The sequence below is a fragment of the Notolepis coatsorum genome (genome assembly GCF_963971535.1).
Source record: "Notolepis coatsorum genome assembly, chromosome: 10".
In the NCBI taxonomy this organism is placed as follows: Eukaryota; Metazoa; Chordata; class Actinopteri; order Aulopiformes; family Paralepididae; genus Notolepis; species Notolepis coatsorum.
The window spans coordinates 79,411,635-79,434,274 of NC_140174.1; the positions used below are offsets into that span (position 1 = coordinate 79,411,635).

The window sequence follows — 22,640 nt, forward strand, 5'->3', positions numbered from 1 at the left end:
CTTGTTTAAAGAAGACATGTACGGCCCATGGGGACATTAACGTGTGTTGTTGGGCCTTATAAATACATTTGATTTGATTTGATTCCCCCCGCCATAGAGTACTGGGCGCGTTTCTATTGGTTGCCGACTTCCGTGAGTTCTTTACAGGCTCCATGTGTGGATCTCTGTTATTGTCAAGTTGGTGTTGCGGTGCATAGGAACTCAAGAGTTCTGCTGCGCTCTGTATATATGTATCTTGAGCCTTTGGTCACGTGGCTCAATGTTACATAAACTTTCCAATTTATTGCTCACGTGGGAAGTCTCTCTGGGGGTTCCCCGTCCCCTCTTTTATGGAGCAGGTTGACGGGGTGTTGTTTTCCCTCAGCCGCGTCGTATGGGACCCATGTCCGTATTTTTTTCTGTAAAAAAAAAAACTGCTTCTTGTCGTTCTCCCAGGCGGCTTGGAGGAACGGTATCTGGGTTCTTGTTAGAATTTCCATTGTTATGTTTTGGGTCTCGACGTGTATGTAGTGCTGGCCCTGGGTGCTTCTGATAGGAACCATACATGGGCTTGCGCGCCTTGGTTGCTCATCATTGAAACAGCATTTTTATGGGGCAACTGGGATGGAGTTTGTCTCTTCCGAGCGCCAGTGTACTAGGCTTGTGTAACAGGTTAATATGTTCCTCTTGTGAATTTCGCCAAAACACCCTTTTTCATTGTTTTGTTTATTATTATTATTTTATTATCAAAAGTATTTTCTGTTCTGTTCCCTCCCGTCCTCCACTAGGGGGGTCCGGGGGCTCGGGTCCTCCCCGGTTCTGATGGTTGTGGGGGGCCTCAGCGGGTACATTTGTCGAGCTTCCGCTCTGCTCAGCTCCTGTATTCCAGTAGACGCAGAGCGGAGCTACACGACCTATAACGTACGGTTATATCTATAACCATAGTTATATGAGTGTAGTGACGCTCTTCGTCGGACTCACTGAGGACCCCGTGGTCTTCGCCTTTGTGGTGAAAGACTTGGGAAGGAGCTATTAGTATGGCCACACCCCTGCTTATGTAGAGGAGCGGATGGGGGTGTGGCCAGGCGGATAGGTGTGTAAAGGTGCATGTGGAGATTTATTCAGTGCTAGTACTGATACAGGGATGTATTCCAGTAGACGCAGAGCGTCACTACACTCATATAACTATGGTTATAGATATAACCGTACGTTTTAATTAAAAGCACTAGAGAAATCAAAGAACATGATTCTTGCAGATGACCTACTGATTCACAGCTGAAGTGGCTGTAGACTCCCCCTGTCTGACGTCCATGTTCCATAACGCCCCCCCCCCCTCATATCTGACGTCCATGTTCCATAACGCCCCCCTCAACCCCCTACTCCCAATTGGAATTACACTTTCAGCTTTCAATTAGGATTATTTTCTGTTTATCATGGGTAGGCCTATCTATGAAATTCTCAGCCATTAATGTTTTTATTTGGCTCAGTTTGATGGGTCAATTAAGTCTGACAGTGTGTGTCAAATGAACAAATGAGAATGTGTCAAATGAGCTTCTAACAATGGGTAGGGACTCAATATAATCTTCATTATTATGATTTATTTTAGGAGGTCAGAGCTACACTGCCCTGTCAAGGCTAACCGCAGTAACTCGAAAAAAGTCAAAATTTAGTTATGAGTGAAATTGAACTTGTCAATAAATGTTTTATCTTGTGACCAAGTTTCAGATGTTAATGTCGCTCAGTTTTGGAGATATGGGGTTTTAAAAACTGCAGTAACTACAAAATCACACTCAAAACCCAGGCAGACCGCAGTAACTTCCAAACAGTGAAACTGAGAAAAATGGCTTTAAAGTTTTTTGACTTGCCATCCAAAATGTGTTATATATCGTAATAGCGTAATAGCTCGTAGTGGAACTGTACCTTTATCCAGTCTAATAATGAATAATTTTCTCCACATGCACACACCCATCCGCCTGGCCACACCCACATCCGCTCCTCTACATAAGTGGGGTCGTGGCCACACCATCAGCTCCTTCCCTATTTTCAGCCAGGGGGTTGGACCTCCTGTTTGTCGGTCTTCTTGTCGAGCTGTGGGGTCAGCGTGTCACAGGGAGGGGAGTTCCCTGGTCCCACGCCATATTAGGATAAGTGGGTCACAGGATTTCCCCCGGCCATGGATTACGTCACTGGGCGTGTTTCTATTGGCCATGAGACTTCCGTGAGTTCTTTCAGGCTCCGTACTACGGACCACTGTCATTGTCAAGGTTGGGTGATGCGATGCGTTGGAAACTGTTTGTTTTCTGCTCTGCTCTCTATTGGAATGTGTATTGGGCCTTTGGTCATGTGGCTCAATGATTACATATATGTTTTCAATTGTTACTCACGTGGAAGGTCTCTCTGGGGGATTCTCTGTCTTCCCTCTTGTGTACAAAGCAGTGTTGACAGGGTTTTCTCCCTCAGACGCGTCATATGGGACCCATATCTGTGTCTTATTTGACCGGCTTCCTGCTGCTCGTCCCAGACAGCATGGAGGGAACGTTGTCTGGTTTTTCTTATTAGAATTGACCATTGATGTGTTTTTTGGGTCTCGACGTGTACATAGCGCTGGCCCTGGGTGCTTTCGGTGTGGAACCACGCCATGGGCTGGCGCGCCTTGGTTGCCCAATTCATAGAAACAGCGTTTTTTATGCAAGTGACTGGGAAGGAGATTTTTTATCTCTACCGAGCGCCAGTGTACTAGGTTAGACTCGACGACTCCTGTTTGTCTCCGGGGGGAGATGACGGAGTAGATAAAAACATTGGCGGAGGGGTCTCACGCCCGAGGGGCGGGCCACTAGGTGCAGTGCATTCACGTACTGACCATCTTGGTGGCGCCCTCTGTGATGTTTTGGATCGACACGCGTACCTACCCCCCTCTTAGGACTGGGGATGGCGGCGTGACTAGGACACAGGACTGGTTCTGGTCGCGCCGGACCAGGTCAGTTAACCCGTTGTCCGCCGGTGCGCAGATCTGCTGTTCTGGTACCCCGAAGGACTTTGTGCTTTTCTGGCGGTAAAAATGCAGGGTCGGCCCGGGCGTCGCAGGGATTGATATCATGGATGTCTGTGTCATATGTATGCCACTACGAGTTGCCCTTCACAGTGATGTGCTTGGTCCATACTGTGTTGTACATTGCGCTGTGTTAGGGGGCCTGGTCCTTCTCCATTTGTTTTCACCCCTCCCTCCCCCTGGGTTGTCGAGGAGCTTTTTCTGTTGAACCCCTCTGGCACTCGTTCTCATCGACCTGTTGGCCTGGGTTAACCCTTTAAAAACTGAAACACGAGGTTCCGGTTCCGGGTCGAGGATGGAGTAGTCGCTCATTGCCACGATGTGACTCCCGTATTTTTATATTTAGTCCTAAAAGCCTCTTTTTGTATTTTCAACTCGGTTAAACCTTTTTGTATATACCCCCTTTATGTTTCTACCTATTTATTTTGGCTGCAAGAACCATAATGGCGACGAGACAACTGAGAAATGAATCCAAGAAGGACGACGCTCCCGCTGATATAACCGCCATTGCTGGGCTAATTGAAGAGCTAAGGCAGATCTTAACCAACGAAATCAGAGCGTCCGCTGCCTCGCTCGAATCCAAACTCGACAGTCTCTGGACGTCGGTTAATGACCATGCCGGGCGTCTGACCTCCGTGGAAGATGGCTTGAATACTTGGACTGACAGGGTGGACGAGCTAGAGGCTAGGTGTACGGCGCTAGAAGAGAGCAATGACAAGCTAAAGGCTAAGCTAACCAACATTGAGTTCCGGAGCCGCGGGTCTAATATACGCATATTAGGACTGGATGAGTCCGTTCATAGCGACCGGCCCAGCGACTTTTTTGCGGAGGTACTGGTTGAAATTCTGGGGAAGGAGGTCCTCCCTACGCCACCCAAATTGGACCGGTGTCACAGGGCCCTTACTGCCAAGCCAGCACCCGGTTCCAGGCCTAGAGCAGTTATTGCTCGCCTACACCACTATCGAATAAAAGAGAGGATTATCTGGGAGGCACGGAAGAGGAGGGGAACGCTGAAATACAGAGGGAAACCAGTCCTAATCTTTGAAGACTACTGCCCCGAAGTCGTGGAGCAGCGTTCCCGCTACAAAGACGTCATGGCCCCCCTCTACAAGCTAGGACTCAAGCCGTCTCTTCAATTATCATCACAACCGAGGACGGGGCGAGAAAACATCTTTCATCGCCTGAGGACGACGTGGACTTCTTGAAGACCCGGCGTAGGGGGGCCACAACACCGGCCTCACCAGTACCAAACGCGGTAGTAGCTTGTTTTTGGGCCGTTAGCACTTCGCTATGGCTAACACGCAGAGCGTCATATCTCTCTATATTTCTTCATTCTTAGAAATATGGTTGACTGTGTGATGTTAGGTGTCGCATGGATGCTTTATTTTTCTCTGCGTCTGACTTAACCCTTGTGCACCCCTAGTCGCTTTTTCTACTTTTTTGAAATATTTTGAGTGTGTGTGTGAGCACAGCGGTGTCTGTGTTTATTATTATTTCATGAAATTGGGTAAATATCTTAATTTTACATATATGTTCATTGCAGTGGAGGTTTCTCTATGACAACACGTGAAACACAAATTCACTCATAATTCATAATTATTATTAATTTACATATACCTATATAAAAAAAAAATATATATATATATATATATATATATATTTTTTTTTTAATTATTATTATTTTTTTTTTTTATTATAAATGTTTTCCTCTGTAAAAAAAATGCCAGTGAATTTTTTTTCTTCAAAAATGGCCAAAATGTACAGCTCTGAGCAGGCCTGCACTGCAGTATTGCCTGCAGTAATTATTCGTGAAGAAAACTTCACAGGTGTGACCCATTGTTAAATAAATAATAAATAACAGCGAATCAAAATAGGCTATTAACTTCATCTAAGCACGGTCTGTGCAGTTAAACTCTTGCCATTGAATGGAGGATTGATTGATTGACAGCCCTTGACATCCAATACACGGATGTTGAATATGATTGGCAGCCTTGCAAATCCAATCAGAGATTTCTGCATTGCAAAGTCAAAATGGGTCCAGCTGCATGTGAGGAGGATAGGTTTAGCTCGGGCCAATCTCAAGTTTCTCAAGTTTCTTTATTAGTTGTCATACAGAAGTACAGAATACTTTTATACAAAATGTAACATAAAGAAGCATTTTGTATAAAAGTATTCTGTACTTCTGTATGACAAATAATAAAGAAACTTGAGAAACTTGAGATTGGCCCGAGCTAAACCTATCCTCCTCACATGCAGCTGGACCCATTTTGAGTATGTGAAAGTTGAGACTATGAGAAAGTTGTTGTTTAGTAGTTAGTAAGCTGTACAGCTATAACAAGTCAGGCTAAATTAAACTTTGCGCCAACATTAGGACCGAAGTATAAACCAGCAACTGAGCAACATGAAGAAGTGGATTTATGCATCTGGATCAGAAAAAACGTTGTGGATGAAAAAGTAAGTAGCTACAGTGCTTGTATGCTAACAGTAGCTAGGCAGCTTAGCCTACATCACAATGATAATCACCAAGCTAACTTACTGTACACACTGTAGGGCTGGGCAATTAATCGAAACAGAATCGCGATATCGATTCATAGACCTATGCAATCTAATTTCTAAGTTATGACTATTTTCTTTTATTAAATTTTTTTTTTTTTTTTTTTTTTTTTTATTATTTTATCTGGGTTGAACATGATTTGTGGAACTCCCTCTGGTGTTGTGGTCGTGGTATTCACTGACCTTTGGGAAGTATTTCGACATGCACATGGGTATCTTAGTGGTGTAGTGTATCTTGTAGACCAGGCCCATTGCAAGTTGCTGTACTCTGTCGTCTACTCTAAGCCATCCTAGGTTGTCAAAGTGGACAGGGGTGAGGTGGGTTTTAGGAGTAAGGTCAAGCAGTAGTCTGACCAGTTTGTTTTGTGATGTTTGTAATCTTGTTTTTAGTGCCTTTGAGGTGCTTTGGTACCATGAGGTGCAAGCATAGTCGTAGTACCCTTGAATGAGTGCTCCTGTTAGAGTCTTCAAGGTATTCTTGTTTACCAGAGAGGAGATCCGGTACAGGAATCTAGTTCGTTGGTTGACTTAGTTTTATTACATTGGATCCCATTTAGTCACAGGAAAGATTTGCCTCTATAGGATGGAACCCAGGTAGGTAATTTCATCTTTCCTTTTAAGATAAGATAAGATATTCCTTTATTGATCCCCTTGGGGAAATTCAGGCATCATAGCAGCATGGGGGAAGGGGGGGGGGTACAGGTAGTGAAAACAACACAAGCAGTGTAAACAAATAGGTCAATATAATTTACTATCTAACTAACTGAAATATACATTATTCATTATTCACAGTATCACAGTATCCACATAAGGTGCAGTATGCATAAGGTAGTGTTACTGTCCTACTTGGGTTCCTATTAGTTCTAGGTCGATGTCTGGCAGCAGTCGCTGCCCACTGTTGTGGAGCCTGATGGCCACTGGTATGAAGGACTGTCCGAGGCGGTTAGTTGAGTGTCGGGGGGGTATGAGTCTGTGGCTTCCTTGTCACCTTCACCTAATATGTTTTGATCTGGTCAGGTGCGCTGTCACCTAAAATGTTTTGATCTGATCAGGTGCGCTGTCACCTAATATGTTTTGATCTGGTCAGGTGCGCTGTCACCTAATATGATTTCATCTGGTCAGGTGCGCTGTCACCTAATATGTTTTCATCTGGTCAGGTCCGCTGTCACCTAATGTTAATATGTTTTCATCTGTGTCCACTGACCACTGACACACAGTGGGGGATGTTTTAAAAATATTATTTAATATATAATATAATATAATAATTTGTGCTTCACCTAAAAATTTGGTCAGCAGCCTCCACTGGTTCATTGTGTGAAAAGCTTATAACATGAAACACTCTAGAAATAGTAGTTACAGATTTAGTGACTTGTTCACCCCTAGTTACTTTTTCTACTCCCATCCACTTCAACGTTAAAACGGCATTTTTAAGCATTTTTAAATCTGCTCTTATTCGTTCAATTCTCTCTATATCTTGCCATCCTTTGCATATTCCACGAGATAAGGACCTTGTAATTGCCGGGATGTGCTGTTACCGACGTAAAACTCATGGTGGCGTCATCGCTCCACAGATAACTTTGCCACAAGTCAGGGGGAGGTGAATTAGGCTGAAGCGGGCTGCTGGTGATTGAAACTCGGCACACAGGTTTTGTGGTGGTGGGGGGGGGGGGGCGAGTGGATTTTCAAGACAGAACCAGAGGCGAACCGGACCGCGCAGTCCACAGCGCGCCACACGCCGAAAAACAAGACCCCCATAGCCGGCACGCGCCAACGAGGAAGTGTACTGCGCGGATCACCTCTGGTTCTTGTTTCACCAGCGAGCCGAGCCGAATATTCCTGCCGGAGCAGCACATCGAAGCGCCCGGAGCATATGCAGGTCAGTTGACCACTTGGTAAAGTTTCGCCTCAACGCCGTTTCTGGTCGAACTAGTCATCGAATCTTTAATATTTTTTTTGATTCGTATTCAGAGGTAATTCGTCGAGATATTTCTAATTGGTATTTATCAAAAATAAATATTAGAAATATGGTCAAACAACATTTCGAACCGCTGAGCGCTTCGTAACGTTCGCCTCAACGCCGTTTCTGGTCGAACTAGTCATCGAATCTTTAATATTTTTTTTGATTCGTATTCAGAGGTAATTCGTCGAGATATTTCGAATTGGTATTTATCAAAAATAAATATTATAAATATGGTCAAAAACAACATTTATCCGTCTTTTTCGATGAAAAACTCCGGATACAGGTTTTGTGGTGGTGGTGGGGGGGGGGACTCGGGGAGCGAGTGGATTTTCAAGACAGAACGTTCGCCTCAACGCCGTTTCTGGTCGAACTAGTCATCGAATCTTTAATATTTTTTTTGATTCGTATTCAGAGGTAATTCGTCGAGATATTTCTAATTGGTATTTATCAAAAATAAATATTAGAAATATGGTCAAAAACAACATGTATCCGTTTCTTTTGAACCGCCCTCGTCACTTGACCACTTGGTAAAGTTTCGCCTCAACGCCGTTTCTGGTCGAACTAGTCATCGAATCTTTAATATTTTTTTTTATTCGTATTCAGAGGTAATTCGTCGAGATATTTCTAATTGGTATTTATCAAAAATAAATATTATAAATATGGTCAAAAACAACATTTATCCGTCTTTTTCGATGAAAAACTCCGGATACAGGTTTTGTGGTGGTGGTGGGGGGGGGACTCGGGGAGCGAGTGGATTTTCAAGACAGAACGTTCGCCTCAACGCCGTTTCTGGTCGAACTAGTCATCGAATCTTTAATATTTTTTTTGATTCGTATTCAGAGGTAATTCGTCGAGATATTTCTAATTGGTATTTATCAAAAATAAATATTAGAAATATGGTCAAAAACAACATGTATCCGTTTCTTTTGAACCGCCCTCGTCACTTGACCACTTGGTAAAGTTTCGCCTCAACGCCGTTTCTGGCCGAACTAGTCATAGAATCTTTAATATTTTTTTTGATTCGTATTCAGAGGTAATTCGTCGAGATATTTCTAATTGGTATTTATCAAAAATAAATATTGGAAATATGGTCAAAAACAACATTTATCCGTCTTTTTCGATGAAAAAACATTTTTTTTCAATAAAAACTGACGTGGTATCAAACAAACACTAATTTAAGTGGTTAAAATTCGAAAATATGTGTAATTTTTTACAGATATCTTGAGAATAGGCTATGAATGTTAAACATGGGTAAAAATTCTTTTTAAAAAATAGTAAACAGTTAAAATTATATGGCTTTAAACATGATGTATCTTTTCCTCTCCCTTAAGCCCAGTGAGCTCCCTCATCGTTAGGCCTGCACAAGGGGGGTTGGCCTGGTCTGTTTTGTATAACCAGTGGTGCAGTGCTGGGCAACCGCGGTCAAACGCCGTTTGGGCTTCGAAGTGCGCGCATCCTATTATTATGCAAAGTCTAGGTGATAAGTGCCTAGACTTTGCATAATAATAGGATACCGTTTGGCCTCCGCCCATATTACGACTGCACCCCTGTGTATAACTATTACATAATGCCATTTAATTTTTTTGTCTGTTTTTTACATCCACTATATGCCGGGGAGCTAAGCGCTATAGCTTTGTTTAAATGACCTAGGACTTCTATGCGTGTCACTTACGCCTCGTCACGACCTGGCCTAATGCCTCTGTGATGCATTTTTCTTTTCTTCTTTTTTTAGTGTGTGTGCACATATTTTTTTCGGACTGGGGTCTCATGGATCCATCAGCCACGCTCTTCCAACTACGTTCTGCTAGCCACACACATGGCAAATGGCCGCGTTTGCGGCCAGAGGCGTCATCATCTGCTGTTGACCTGCTAGGCCGCTAAAATGTCAGACGAACTTTTGCACAGCGCCCTCTCCTGACATGGCGGCCTAATTGCGCTATGACAAGGCAGCAAGCTACTCTGTGTGAACCATAGGAAACAACGGACCTGTCAGCTGAGTATCGCCCTCTTCCGGCCTGGTGGACGTACTGCACACGTTTATCAGGCAGTACCCAGGCTATTTACCCCCCCCCCCCCCTTTTTCTCTTGCTATGGTTCCTGTTCTAGGTTTCTTGCTTAAACCTAGCCATGTTCTTATAAGGTTGAATGTGAACTTTTCCATTTACTCTATGTTTTGAGGCTTTTTTTTTTTTTTTTATATATATATGTTTGGGAGTGTGGCAAGCAGCCACTGAGAGAGTAATCTATGGTAGGTTTGAGGGTTTTAGGCCCTATGGTGAGTCCCTGTGTTGTTGGGGAAAGGCCGCCCACCGGTCCCGCACCTTTATATGTTTTTTATATATGTTTTATGTATGGCTCAGGACACATGTCTACTGATGAAAATATTTCTTTTATGTATGGCTCTAGGTACATACATAGACGCCTGCGCAATAGAGCACGCGGAGCGGGTGCTCTACGACTATTGAACATGGGGGGGCAAACGCTGGTTTTGCTCCCCCACTTTTTGATCATATGAAAAATATGATATACCCCCCCCCCCCCCATATATAAATCTAACCATAACTAAGTAATTTCAATCAAATTAATAATACGCAATGACACTTAATAGCAAGTTTTTAAGTTTCCAAAGATTGTGTGACCCCCCACTTTAATGGTTTGATCCAGTGCCCACGGGCCACGGTTCGTCGGCATGACGTATACGACATGTTGGGGGAGGCGGCTTTTTCGAAAGCCCTTGAAAAATTCAGGCTGGATATTGGATAACATTGTGACTGGATTATTCTTCGGCGTTTACATCAAAATGGAGCAAATCATCATGTAAGTCGAACACTGTGACTGTATACTAAATGCGCAAACAGATTGAAACTGAATATTTCTCGTATGGTGAGCCTCGGCGCTGCTGCGCTGCACCGAGTGAATCCAGAGATACGGGATGGTGCGCAGGCGCTGTGATCACCCAACGGCGGAAATAATGCCGCTTTGAGCAGTTTATAAAAAAATATTAAAAATATTTATTAGCAACGCCGAGCTTTCAAACCATCCCGTATCTCTGTGCGAACCCCTCGTGCAACTGTGAGCACCTTTGTAATGTCTCTGTGATACTTGTATAACGAACGGTTCGGCCAGAACCAGTCCTTCATGGTAAATCTAGGTTGGTTTCCCATTGAGGAGCAAGTGACTGTGGATTCACTCGGTGCAGCACAGTCACGAAAGGGGACCCTGATGTAAACAGGACAAACGTCTTTCTCTGGTCTGCATCGCCTTAACAATTGTGTGTATTGAGCCGTACTGTATTGTACCCATTCTGCAATCTGTTAAATAAAGTTTTCATTCATTCATTCAGCCGCCGCGCTCACTGGGGCTATTGATAGCGTCAATTAGTTGTTGTTGTTGTTGGTACTGCGCTGCGGATGTGAACGGGGCCGGAGGGGCTTTGGGAGGATGGGAAAGTTATTATTATTATTATTATAATAGTAATTGGCTATCATACGTGCCTAGCTAGCGTTAGCTAAAAGAGCCCTCGCAGTGAAGTTATTATTATTATAGCTATCATACTGCAATATAAACTGAGTTTTATAGTGAAAAGAGCAGCTTTATTTTGGTCAAGATTGAAGGCTCTATATTGCAGGAAATTGCACATACAGGTGTTCATTAAATGTTAAAAAATCTGCCGTGGAGGGGGTCGTGCCCCTCCAAACCACCCCTTGCAAAAAAAAAAAAAGGTAAAAAAAAAAGGTAAAAAAAAAAAGAATACAAAAAAATCTTGCACCCCCACTTTCAACTATAACTAGGCGGCCATGGGTACATATGCTTAGTGGTTAAAATAGGTGAATTTGGTGTGCCCACAGGCCTTTTTAGGTCTGCCCTGTCTACACACCCCATAATACTCTATGGCTAGGGCTAACTCTGAGAGCTTTAAGCTCTGCTCCTGGAATGTTCGAGGTCTTCAGAAACTAGCGAAAAGGAAGGCGAGTCTGACCATTTTAAAGAAGGAGAATGTTTCTATTGCTTTATTACAAGAAACCCATATGGGACCCAACGACACCGCTAAACTCCAAAAGAGTTGGGTGGGACAGGTCTTCGCCACAAACTATTCTACATTTAGTAGGGGAGTGGCCATACTGATCAATAAAAATCTCCCCTTTAGACTCATAACTTCCTCTTTAGATATGTGATTATCAAAGGGGTTCTTAAGGGTAAAGAAATTACATTTATGAATGTATACTGTCCCCCAGGCTACTCCCCTGACTTTCTATCCAAAGTATTTACTGAATTTAATGGCCTGGCCTCTGAGGATGCTTTTGTGGGCTGAGACTTTAACTGTCACCTTATACCGTCTCTTGACAAACTCCCACCCAGTTTGGCTCCCCCCTCTAGGCAAGCAAAGATGCTCTCCTCCCTATGTACAGACATCGGATTCTCAGATGTCTGGAGAACCCTTTGCCCATCCGAACTGAAGTTCACCTTTTTTAGCAACAGTAGAATAGACTATTTCTTCATCCCTTCCTCTAAGCTCTTTCTAGTATCGTCCTGCACAATCGGAAGTATTGTTTTATCGGATCACGCCCCTATATATCTGGTCTACTCCTTGTCAGAAGAGAGGGCGCTGTCGAGATGTTGGCGTCTTAACCCATACCTCCTCAAGGATGATAAGTTTGTCTCCTATTTCAAATCGGAATTTAAAATGTTCTACTCAATTAACTCACATTCTACGGATAACCCGTCTCTGCTCTGGGAAACATCCAAGGTCTTTTCTCGCGGACTGATTATGTCTTACGTATCATGCAAGAAACGCAAGAAAAATTAACAATGCAAACTTCTTGAATCCAAACTAGCCGACCTTGAGAATCAACATGTTTCAAACCCAGCCCCGGCTGTGCTTATAGAGCTTACGGCCACCAGAACTGCGTTAAACACTCTTCTGATCCAGGACGACGAATACTCTCTTAAATTTGCCAGACAGAGAATGTACGAACACGGTGACAAGCCTGGCAGGTGCTTAGCTAACTTGGCAAAAAAGAGGGCTGACACCCAAGTAATAGCCTCAATCTCGGACTCAAACAGGGTCAGGTCCTTTGACACCAAAACTATTAATAAAGAGTTTGCCTCTTTCTATGCCCAACTCTATAGGACTGAACAACCCGATGGTGCTCTCTCTGACATGCAAGCTTTTTTCGCTGACTTGCACCTCCCTAAGGTATCGAAAGATCAGAATTTGCTCCTTAACGCCCTAATTATGAAGGAAGAAGCTCTGTGCGCCCTTAAGGGTATGCCATCTGGTAAGGCTCCGGGCCCGGACCGTTTCGGATGCGAATTCTATAAGGAATTCGGTCATATTCTCTTGGATCCCCTGCTGGCAATGCTTAATCATTCCTCTAAGGTTGGGATATTACCCCAGTCCCTACGGGAGGCTAATATTTGCCTTCTCCTTAAAAAGGGTAAATGCCCTGAAAAGTGCGCCTCCTATAGGCCTATAGCCCTACTTAATTCGGACCAAAAATTGCTCTCCAAGATCCTGTCCATGCGCCTAGAAAAAGTGCTCCCTTTCATTATTAACGAAGATCAGACTGGTTTTATTAAGGGTAGGAACTCTACCGACAACATGAGACGGCTCCTTAATATCATCCAAATGACTCGTGAGATAGACCATCTTGTGGTGGTTCTGTCTCTCGACGCAGAGAAGGCATTCGACCGTGTAGAATGGCCGTATTTGTTTCTAACCCTCGCTGAATTTGGCCTAGGAAACACTTTTATTGACTGGGTCAAGGTTCTTTACAACTCACGGATGACAGCGATTCTGACTAACGGGCTTAGGTCTAACAACTTTCCTCTACAACGGGGGAACCCCCAGAGGGACCCTCTTAGCCCTTTACTATTTGACATGGCCATAGAACCACTCGCTCAGGCCATAAGGCAGTCAGCCGCGATCTCAGGTATTAGGGTGGGCGAGAGGGAGCACAAAATCACTCTTTATGTGGATGACGTACTGATCTTTATATCTAAACCTGACTCTTCCATTCCATGTCTAACCCGCATGATTTCCACATTCGGAACCTTCTCGGGGTAAAAAAGGTACTTTTCCAAATCCGAAGCAATGCCACTTGGGACACTTAAATCCATTCCGATCCTGCCCGAGCCCTTCCCATTTCGCTGGTCGCCCTCCGGCTTTGTTTACTTAGGAGTATTTATGACACCCACCTATGATACATTGTTTAAGGCCAACTTTCCCCCCCTTTTAGACACCATAAGGGCAGACTTAGTTAGATGGGCCCCTTTACCAATCTCCTGGCTGCAGGATAGCCCTCGTCAAAATGAAAGTACTCCCCAGACTATTATACCCTCTCCAAATGATTCCAGTGCTGCTGACAAACAAGGTTATCAAGGTGCTAGAAGGCTGGCTAAGCTCATTCATTTGGAATGGGAAGAAACCACGTCTGAAAATGGCCAAATTACAGATGGATGGTGAAGATGGGGGTCTAGACCTACCTAATATAAGACACTACCAACTAGCAGCACACCTTAGGGTGCTTGTCGGTTGGTTCAGATCAGACCCACTATCAATCTGGCTAGACATTGAATCCTTGCAATCTAAGTCCCCCCTGTGGAACCTACTGTTTATTTATGAAAATATGCTCTAACCCCATCACACTATGCTCCGTCAAGGCCTGGAAGACTGTCCGTAAGGTGGAGGGCCGAGCTAAGCTGACCTCTCCTCTTACCCCGATCGTAGGCAATCCTGACTTTAAGCCAGACCAAATTGGCGGCGGCTTCAAGACCTGGCATACGCAGGGCATAACTGATCTTGGCCACTTGTTTGATGGCCAGACCCTAATGTCCTTTCTAAAGCTGCAGCAGCGGTATGGCCTATTGAAAACGAATTTTTTTTAAATACTTACAAATTAGGCAGTTTATCACCAAGGACACCTCACTGTTAATTAACAATTCCACCTCGCAGGTGGAGAAAGCCCTCTCCTTGCAGATTCCTAAAAAACAAATATCTATTTTCTATAGTACTCTAAACCTTAATTCATCTTTATCTTCCCTAGTCACTAAACAGTCCTGGGAAAAAGACTTGGACATAGAGATCACGGATGAGGACTGGCAGGATGCATGGACCTACGCAAAAAAAATCTCTGTTTGCAACCGCACCAAGTCTATCCAAGTTAGAATATTACACCGCATTCATATTACCCCTGCCCTCAAGAGTAAAATGGATCCCAATGCATCCCCACTCTGCTTTAAATGCAAGATAGAGACTGGAAACCACGTCCACTGCTTTTGGTCCTGTGTAAAGCTCCAGAGCTATTGGTTCGACATCGTAGAGGCACTATCTGATATATTCCAGACCCCCATCGAACTGGATCCCCTCTGCCTCTTACTAGGCCTCCCAGATATTCATATTGCCAATGTCAAACATAGGAGACTGTTCAATTTGTTGACATTTTCTGCTAGGAAAAACATTCTGTTGTTCTGGATCAAGGATGAGGTCCCATCAAAGAGGTCATGGCACAACATTATTATGGACTGTATTCCTTGTGAATACATCACGTGTATGCTGCACTCCAAGTTGGACACTTTTTATGAAATATGGGACCCATATCTATCTCATATTGGACCTGCGCTATCCACCACTGTACTCGCCGGATTTCCCCATTACTCTTAGCCTCCCTAGAGATCACTAATGTCTTGTATGTAGGTGCTCTGTGTCATTCCAGAGGGTATCATAATGTATTTAAAAGTACATGCCTATTCGCACACACATACATACACACACACACACACACATACACACACGTGCACTCACACATATAAAACATGCACACATAAAACACACATGCATACTGTACTAAACGCACACACATAAAACACACACAGATATAAAACACACATATACAAAACAAACATACACACTCCACACACAGTCTGTATCAGTCCACTGGGTGGCCAGGAGCCGACTCCCTAATCGCCACTATTGCTATATATACATTGTATAACATATGAAGCCATCTGAGCCATGTTTTTGTTGTTTGTCCTTTGTCATGTCTGTTAATGTACTTTTATAGCTTATATTATGTCTTTATTATGCTTATTGTCATTATTGTTGTTATTGTTGTTAGTGCTAGTGTTGTTAGTGTCTTTGTTATTAAGTCTACTGTATTGTGATGTCTTGTTCTATGTATGTTTTGAAAAAGGGAAATAAAAACTTTTATAATTTTTTAATTTTTTAACTGAAACACTTGTACTGCCTGTATAGCCGGTGTATACACGCAGTTATGTTTCTGAGTTTTTTCTTGGTGGGTTAAAGGAACAACCGCCTCCTGTTGAACTAAACATAGGGGGGTGGTTGGTTCCCCGGTGTGTTGGTAGCAGAGTCGACTCTCGGGTTGAGGCCGGGCTTGACCCTGTCTGCCCGCGAGTGTGCCCCCACACCTTTCATGACGTCTGCCAATCGTGTCAGCCTTCTCTTGAACCTCAACCCCGCTGGAGGGGTCGGGTTTGTGGAGGTTGCGACATGGTGCAAGGCATACCGAACGCCCCTTCCGCCGGGGTACTGTTCTCACAGTAGACCCCTTAGGCGCCTGTCTAGTCCGCAGTGCTCCGGGCACAGGTCGAGTTATGCTCTTGGGGCCTGTTGCCTGGATTGAGGGATCAACCTCTTTGAGGGTTGTCTCCCCGGCGCGCCGACTGGCCCCACAGTGTTGTGGGGGTGTAGCCTATTGTGGAGTGCTTCAGAGCGGCGTGCCAAGGGGGGAAGGGCCTGCTCTTGGTTTGGGCCCTGTCCGATACGCTGGCGATGTGGGGGATGGTGTCACCAGTGACCGTCTGGTGGGGTCCCGATGCTACGACATCGTTGGCCTCACCAGACCCCCTTTTTCGGGGGTTCCTGGCCCTCAGGTTGTTCCTGGGGCTGGGTCCTCCTCCGCGCTCCGCTGCTACGGCCTTGCCACGGGGTTGGGTTCTTGACCTTCGACCCTGTGATGTTGGGGGCTGTGATGGGGGTGTTTTGCTTCCCGTCCGTTCCCTGGTGGCAATTGGGATGCGCGCCTGAGTGGTCACGGGTCCTTCTGTGTGAAGGTAAGTCCCACGGTCTGCTCACCCTGTGCGTTTTGAGGTGCTAAATCCTCTTCGCACAGTCGGATCCGATTCCCTCCCGTCCTCCTCTAGGGGGGTCCAGGGGGCTCGGGTCCTCCCCGGTTCTGATGGTTGTGGGGGGCCTCAGCGGGTACATCGGTCGAGCTTCCGCTCTGCTCAGCTCCTGTGTTCCACTACGAGCAGAGCGTAAGCTATTACGATATATAACATACGGTTATTCTATAACCATAGTTATATGAGTATAGCGAGCGCTCTGCTCGGACTCACTGAGGGCCCCGTGGTCTTCGCCTTCGGTGGTGAAAGACTTGGGAAGGAGCTGATGGTGTGGCCACGACCCCGCTTATGTAGAGGAGCGGATGTGGGTGTGGCCAGGCGGATGGGTGTGTGCATCTGGAGAAAATTATTCATTATTAGACTGGATAAAGGGACAGTTCCACTACGAGCAGAGCGCTCGCTATACTCATATAACTATGTGTAGCAGGGTGGATTATCCCTGCTTTATGGGAGTGGATGTACACTGTCACCTGGTAGTGGGAACGCAGCAGATCTGGGTCTGGCTGAGTCCCCGACTGTAGGGCAGGGGTATTGGAGTGGAGGTTTAGCAGAGGGAGTGGATGGGGCCTAGGATTCACTAACCTAGGGGTGGTGCGCTGGTCCTTCTTGCCCTCCAGGGCGACTCGCAGTAGTTCCCCACACACATTTGACCAAAAGACAGTGGGCCCACATTGAAAACAAAAGTCCTATCTATAACCGGCATCCCCCAAAATAATAAATGTCGGGGCGCCCTTAATCACTGCTACCAGTGTCGGTTCAAGGTACTTATCCTCTTCGCCCTTAAAGGGCACGCTCTGAACAAAGAGAATGTTTGCTGATAACGTTTCAGCGCTCGGAGCGCTCACTGTAACTGGCTTGAGTGTACTTAACCAAGGGCTGGCCTGCTCTCACCACCGAACGTCCGTGTGGTGAGATGGCCGTTTAGAAGTCCCGTGATTGTTATCCGTGATAGCAGGAGGCGGGCTGGGTTGACGTTAGGCAGGTGACTGCTGGAGGTCGTCGGCTAGGATAAGGCTGGAGGTGAGTGCAGTCCGGCGACGTCCGTTGCGGTGTCCGCTGCTGGGCTGGGAGAGGGTGGAGCGACGCGCGAGCTAACTGTGCTCCTAGGCCTATACTTGAAGCTAAGCTGTGGGTCAGTGCGACGCCCTTGCCTTCCGCCTATACTTTAGCTCAAACGCAGCGCGTGCAATATCTACAGCGCTCTCCGGCTGTAAGACGTCTTCTTCTTGGTGAACACGTACCCTAAGCACTAACTGGGAAGCTAAACTATCGCATACGACATTACTATCCCGCACCGTGACGGGAGTCATATTCCGCGTGTCTTTAGGGTCGAGAGCTCCTGCTCTACACATCTGCTTCCTTCAGTGGAAAACGATGAAGAGGTAGTTCCGCTACAGGAGCCCCACCTTCAGCCAGTCCTTCTTCACCTGTTGTCACCCCTTGCCCAACGTCGCACCAGCTCCTCCTGGCGGCAGTCCAGTATCATGTCCCACTATTAAGTGTCAATGTTAGGATATGGAGGATCAAGAGGGGTCAGCAAGTTACACAACGTTATCATGAACACAGTAGAGTACAAGGAATTAGAGTTAGACACATTGAATTATTGTTAGACATATTCAGGTGTCTACATATGGTTATAGAATAACCGTATGTTATAGGTAGATAGATGATAGTACCCAGATTTAACATGTATTAATGAAGTAATCTTTAGGCATACAAAAATATGACGTAATTATTTTAATTAACCCCAAAAAATCAGATACTGCACTCTGCTGCACAATTTCCTTAAATAATTATACAGGTAATGTACAGGCAAAGTGCAGTAACTTCAAATACAATGTTGTTTTCCCTCTAGCTTTCATAACTTAACCTAGCCATTTTGAAAATGAAATTTAACACCTGAATATATTGGAATGATGATGATCCAAATAAAATGGCTAGGTTAAGTTATGAAAGCTGGAGGGAAAACAACATTGTATTTGAAGTTACTGCACTTGGGGTTAATTAAAATAATTACGTCATATTTTTGTATGCCTAAAGATTACTTAATTAATACATGTTAAATCTGGGTACTATCATCTATCTACCTATAACACATTTTGGATGGCAAGTCAAAAAACTTTAAAGCCATTTTTCTCAGTTTCACTGTTTGGAAGTTACTGCGGTTAGCCTTGACAGGGCACTACAGTATGCCTAAGGTGCCCAGTTTTTTTTGGCACAGGCACAATGCATGAGGTTTTCGATCTCACCGGGATCTTGGACTGGGAGAGATAGATTAAGAAGAAATCAACTAGAGCACATGACAGAGTTGGTCTGCACACACTTTAAAACCTCTTAACTCAATCAGTGCCAGCTATTGGCCTCATCCTGTTCTAGCTAGGCCACGCTTTAAAAGATAGGAGTGTGTCACCTTGTTTGTAGAGCTAAATCTATATTTTATATTATAGCTATGGGTCCAATGTCATTGTCAATTAACAGTATGAACCTTCCCTTCAATATGCCATAAAGAAATATTTTTTTCATCAATACGTTCCCGTTTTATACCGTGATGAATATGAGCGTTATATCGGAATGGTCTGGGATAATTCCTGCAAGGCTAGTTATAAGGCGCTAAGCTAATAACGTTAAATCGATTGGTCGGTATCATGTTCCATCATGAATGCATGATAGGAGGGGGGGAGGCGGTGGAAGTCGTTTCTGATTATTGAGTACCAGTAACGGCATTAGTATTGAATGCTAAAAACGCTGGATCGGTATGAAAACATTGCACAATCAAGCCAGAATTTACGGCCGGGAGTATTCCAAAAATAATATTCCAATTGTTTGATCGCCATCTGGTACATCCAATGTCGATTAGGGCCACGGCATAATCAATCACAGCATATGCATCGGATGTCCCGTAGACGTTTTGATGCGACCGATTGAACCTATAGCCTTGCCGTGTAGTAAAAATCTGTGCCCGGAGACCTTACAGTGTAACACAAGGGACTGGAACAGGGTTTACTGCAGCTCGATACCGCCACCTGGGAGAATCTGGCCGGTACTGCACCCTCGTTGTCGCAGTAGGGCTTCTAACGGCAACATACGGGTCCCTGGCATTAAATAGGATATTAAAATCGAAAAATTTAAATGAACCAAACACGTATTATTACGTGGTCTGGCACCCAACGGTTGTCGGGGCAATCACGTAATATTACGTGGATGGCCCCCCATTGAGTTAACAGGCGGGGGCTCACATGTGGGCCCTCTTGAAGATGATTTGCCCACCGGCACTTGGGCGACCTCTAGTGGCTTGGGTGTGCATATTCTTTAATACAATCTATATATCAAATTAGAGCCCCATTTGTTGCCTGTCGATAGCCCTTTCAGGTGACAAAATCCGTTCAGCCGTTCTCGAGTTACATGCTGATATGTGAGGCTTGCGCAAAGTACACAGTATTGCGCAAATCCCACTCCCGACTCTTGGGGCTCTAGTTCCGTCAATCATTTGGCGATCTCGAAAATTATTGGACAGGATTGTAGCCAATGAGTGTGGCTTTCCAATGACACCTGGGGATGTACGAATCAGGGATATAGGTGAAAAGTCATGAGTGAAAACAGGAAGAGAAAAAACGCTGAATGAATTGAAGTCTATGAGGAAATAGAAACCAGGAACGCTACACAGTTTACCAAAGTTGCCTAAGTAACCTAATCACTCATTTCTGAACGGATTCTTATGAGATTTGGACATGTACTACACAAGACTTCAGGCTATGGACCCAGTGTGTCGTTTCAGCCATGATAATTACTACTACTACTGGGGAAATACTACTTCTGGACTACTAACTACTACAGAAAAACGTGAGTAACAAGTTTTTCTACAACTCAATTTCAGACCTATGTTACTATTTCATTAGCGCTAAAAGTACATTTTCTTTATTGTATCAGACACTTCAGATTGTCATCTTTAGAAATAGATCAGGCTCATGCATGTGCTATACGTATAAAGTATAGTGTTTTGGTTTGCAAAAAAAGTATGCAGTCCTCATAAATGAAAACAAAAATGGCCAATTTTGGGAGGTTAGGGGTACTTATAATGCTAACCTATAATGATTCATTCATTCTTTAGTTTGAAAGTAACTTTGTTTGTGCTACTCCTTTATTTTCGAGACATGTACTATTACTAGTACATTTTACTGAACAGTGGGCCTATTTCTAACTTGAGTAATACCAGTATATTTCAGTACAATTTCTACCTCTGGGACTACTGGATATACTGTGACCCTACTGTCCTATAAACCCTTTGTGCATCAACAGCACCGTGCGGCCAAAACTCCTGACAAAGCTCCCAAAGCATGAAATAGATAGATACTGTAGTAATCCCCTCAAGGAAATTATTACATTTTAAAGTATAAATCATATACTTAATCCCCTCTATTAAGTAATTAAGTGGTGTTTCTCCACTCTTTCTCTGCTACAGTGAGCATGAGAGCTGGGTCAGGATCTTTGTTGTTTAATACCTGGTTGGACCATTAATGCACTCCAATGGCTTTCCATGGGAAAAACTCCAGGGACATTCTGGATGAAATACATTTCTGTCTGTCTGTCTGCCTTTCTTTCTTTCTTTCTTTCTTTCTTTCTTTCTTTCTTTCTTTCTTTCTTTCTTTCTTTCTTTCTTTCTTTCTTTCTTTCTTTCTTTCTTTCTTTCTTTCTTTCTTTCTTTCTTTCTTTCTTTCTTTCTTTCTTTCTTTCTTTCTTTCTTTCTTTCTTTCTTTCTTTCTTTCTTTCTTTCTTTCAATTTTAAATGACCTTTCTCAAAAATGTGAGAAATAATTAAGTAAAAACGAAATTGTGTATCATGATTTACAAAATCGAAACACACCACAGTATGGCAGAAAACAGATATATAGACGATAAACCATTATGACAGAAAACACAGATACATAGACGATAAACAATATGACATAAAACACAGATACATAGACGATAAACTATATGACAGAAAACACAAATTCATAGACGATAAACGATATGACAGAAAACAGATACATAAACGATAAATGATATGACAGAAAACACAGATACATAGACGATAAACGATATGACAGAAAACACAGATACATAGACGATAAACGATATGACAGAAAACACAGATACATAGACGATAATCGATATGACAGAAAACACAGATACATAGACGATAAACTATATGACAGAAGGGGGTCCAGAGTCCCCGAGCCACAGATTGAGAACCACTAAACAAAAAGCACACAGGTACCTCGGCTCCCTCTGGGCAGGCCGGACCGAAGAGAGCGGACACGTTCTCCCTCCACACCTGCTGGATGAACCCTCCCAGGGAGGCCTTGGGGTCGCAGTCAGAGTCAGTGTAGACGAAGTCCAGGCTGTAGTTCCCCAGGAAGGAAGGGTTGCTGTTGACCTTCTCAACGGCTATCTGAATGGCCGAGCCTAAGCGCAGGGCACTGAATGGGAAGGACATGTTCCACGGAGCCTGGAAGCCAATCAGCAGCCTCCGGGAGTCGGTGGCGTTGGTGGTCCTGCTGGGGCCGGGACCGGCGGCAGCTGCCAGGTAAAGTGTGAGGAGAAGCGGTATCGCCGGGTGAGGTGTAAAGAAGGCACCGGGCGTCACTGCCATCCTACCCAGCGGCTCGAGGGCAAATACATGATGTGCTCTCCGCGTCACAGAGGGCTTAAATAGCCGCTCCGTTGATGATGCTGAACCTTTGAGAGAGAGAGAGAGAGAGAGAGAGAGAGAGAGAGAGAGAGAGAGAGAGAGAGAGAGAGAGAGAGAGAGAGAGAGAGAGAGAGAGAGAGAGAACATGCCTTTATGCAATGTCCTTTATAGTTATACAGATGAGACACCTTGAGACCGAGATCTCTTTTTCATGCTTTCAAAACTCTCAAATTCTGTTGATCAAAGATTTCCTCCCCATCCAAACGGTTCCTCTGCAGTAT

At 44.4% G+C, this 22,640-nt stretch overlaps 1 protein-coding gene across 1 annotated transcript in view; it reads right to left on the reverse strand.

Annotated features, from left to right (window-relative positions):
- The window catches only part of gucy2g (guanylate cyclase 2g), a gene marked incomplete at both ends in the record, with an annotated part of 130,867 nt that extends 108,547 nt beyond the window's left edge, over positions 1-22,320 (reverse strand). Inside the window, one exon of the mRNA XM_084323068.1 lies at positions 21,946-22,320. Coding sequence (XP_084179194.1) covers positions 21,946-22,320 — 375 coding nt within the window. The remainder of the gene's footprint in view (positions 1-21,945) is intronic.
- Positions 22,321-22,640: the final 320 nt, after the last annotated feature.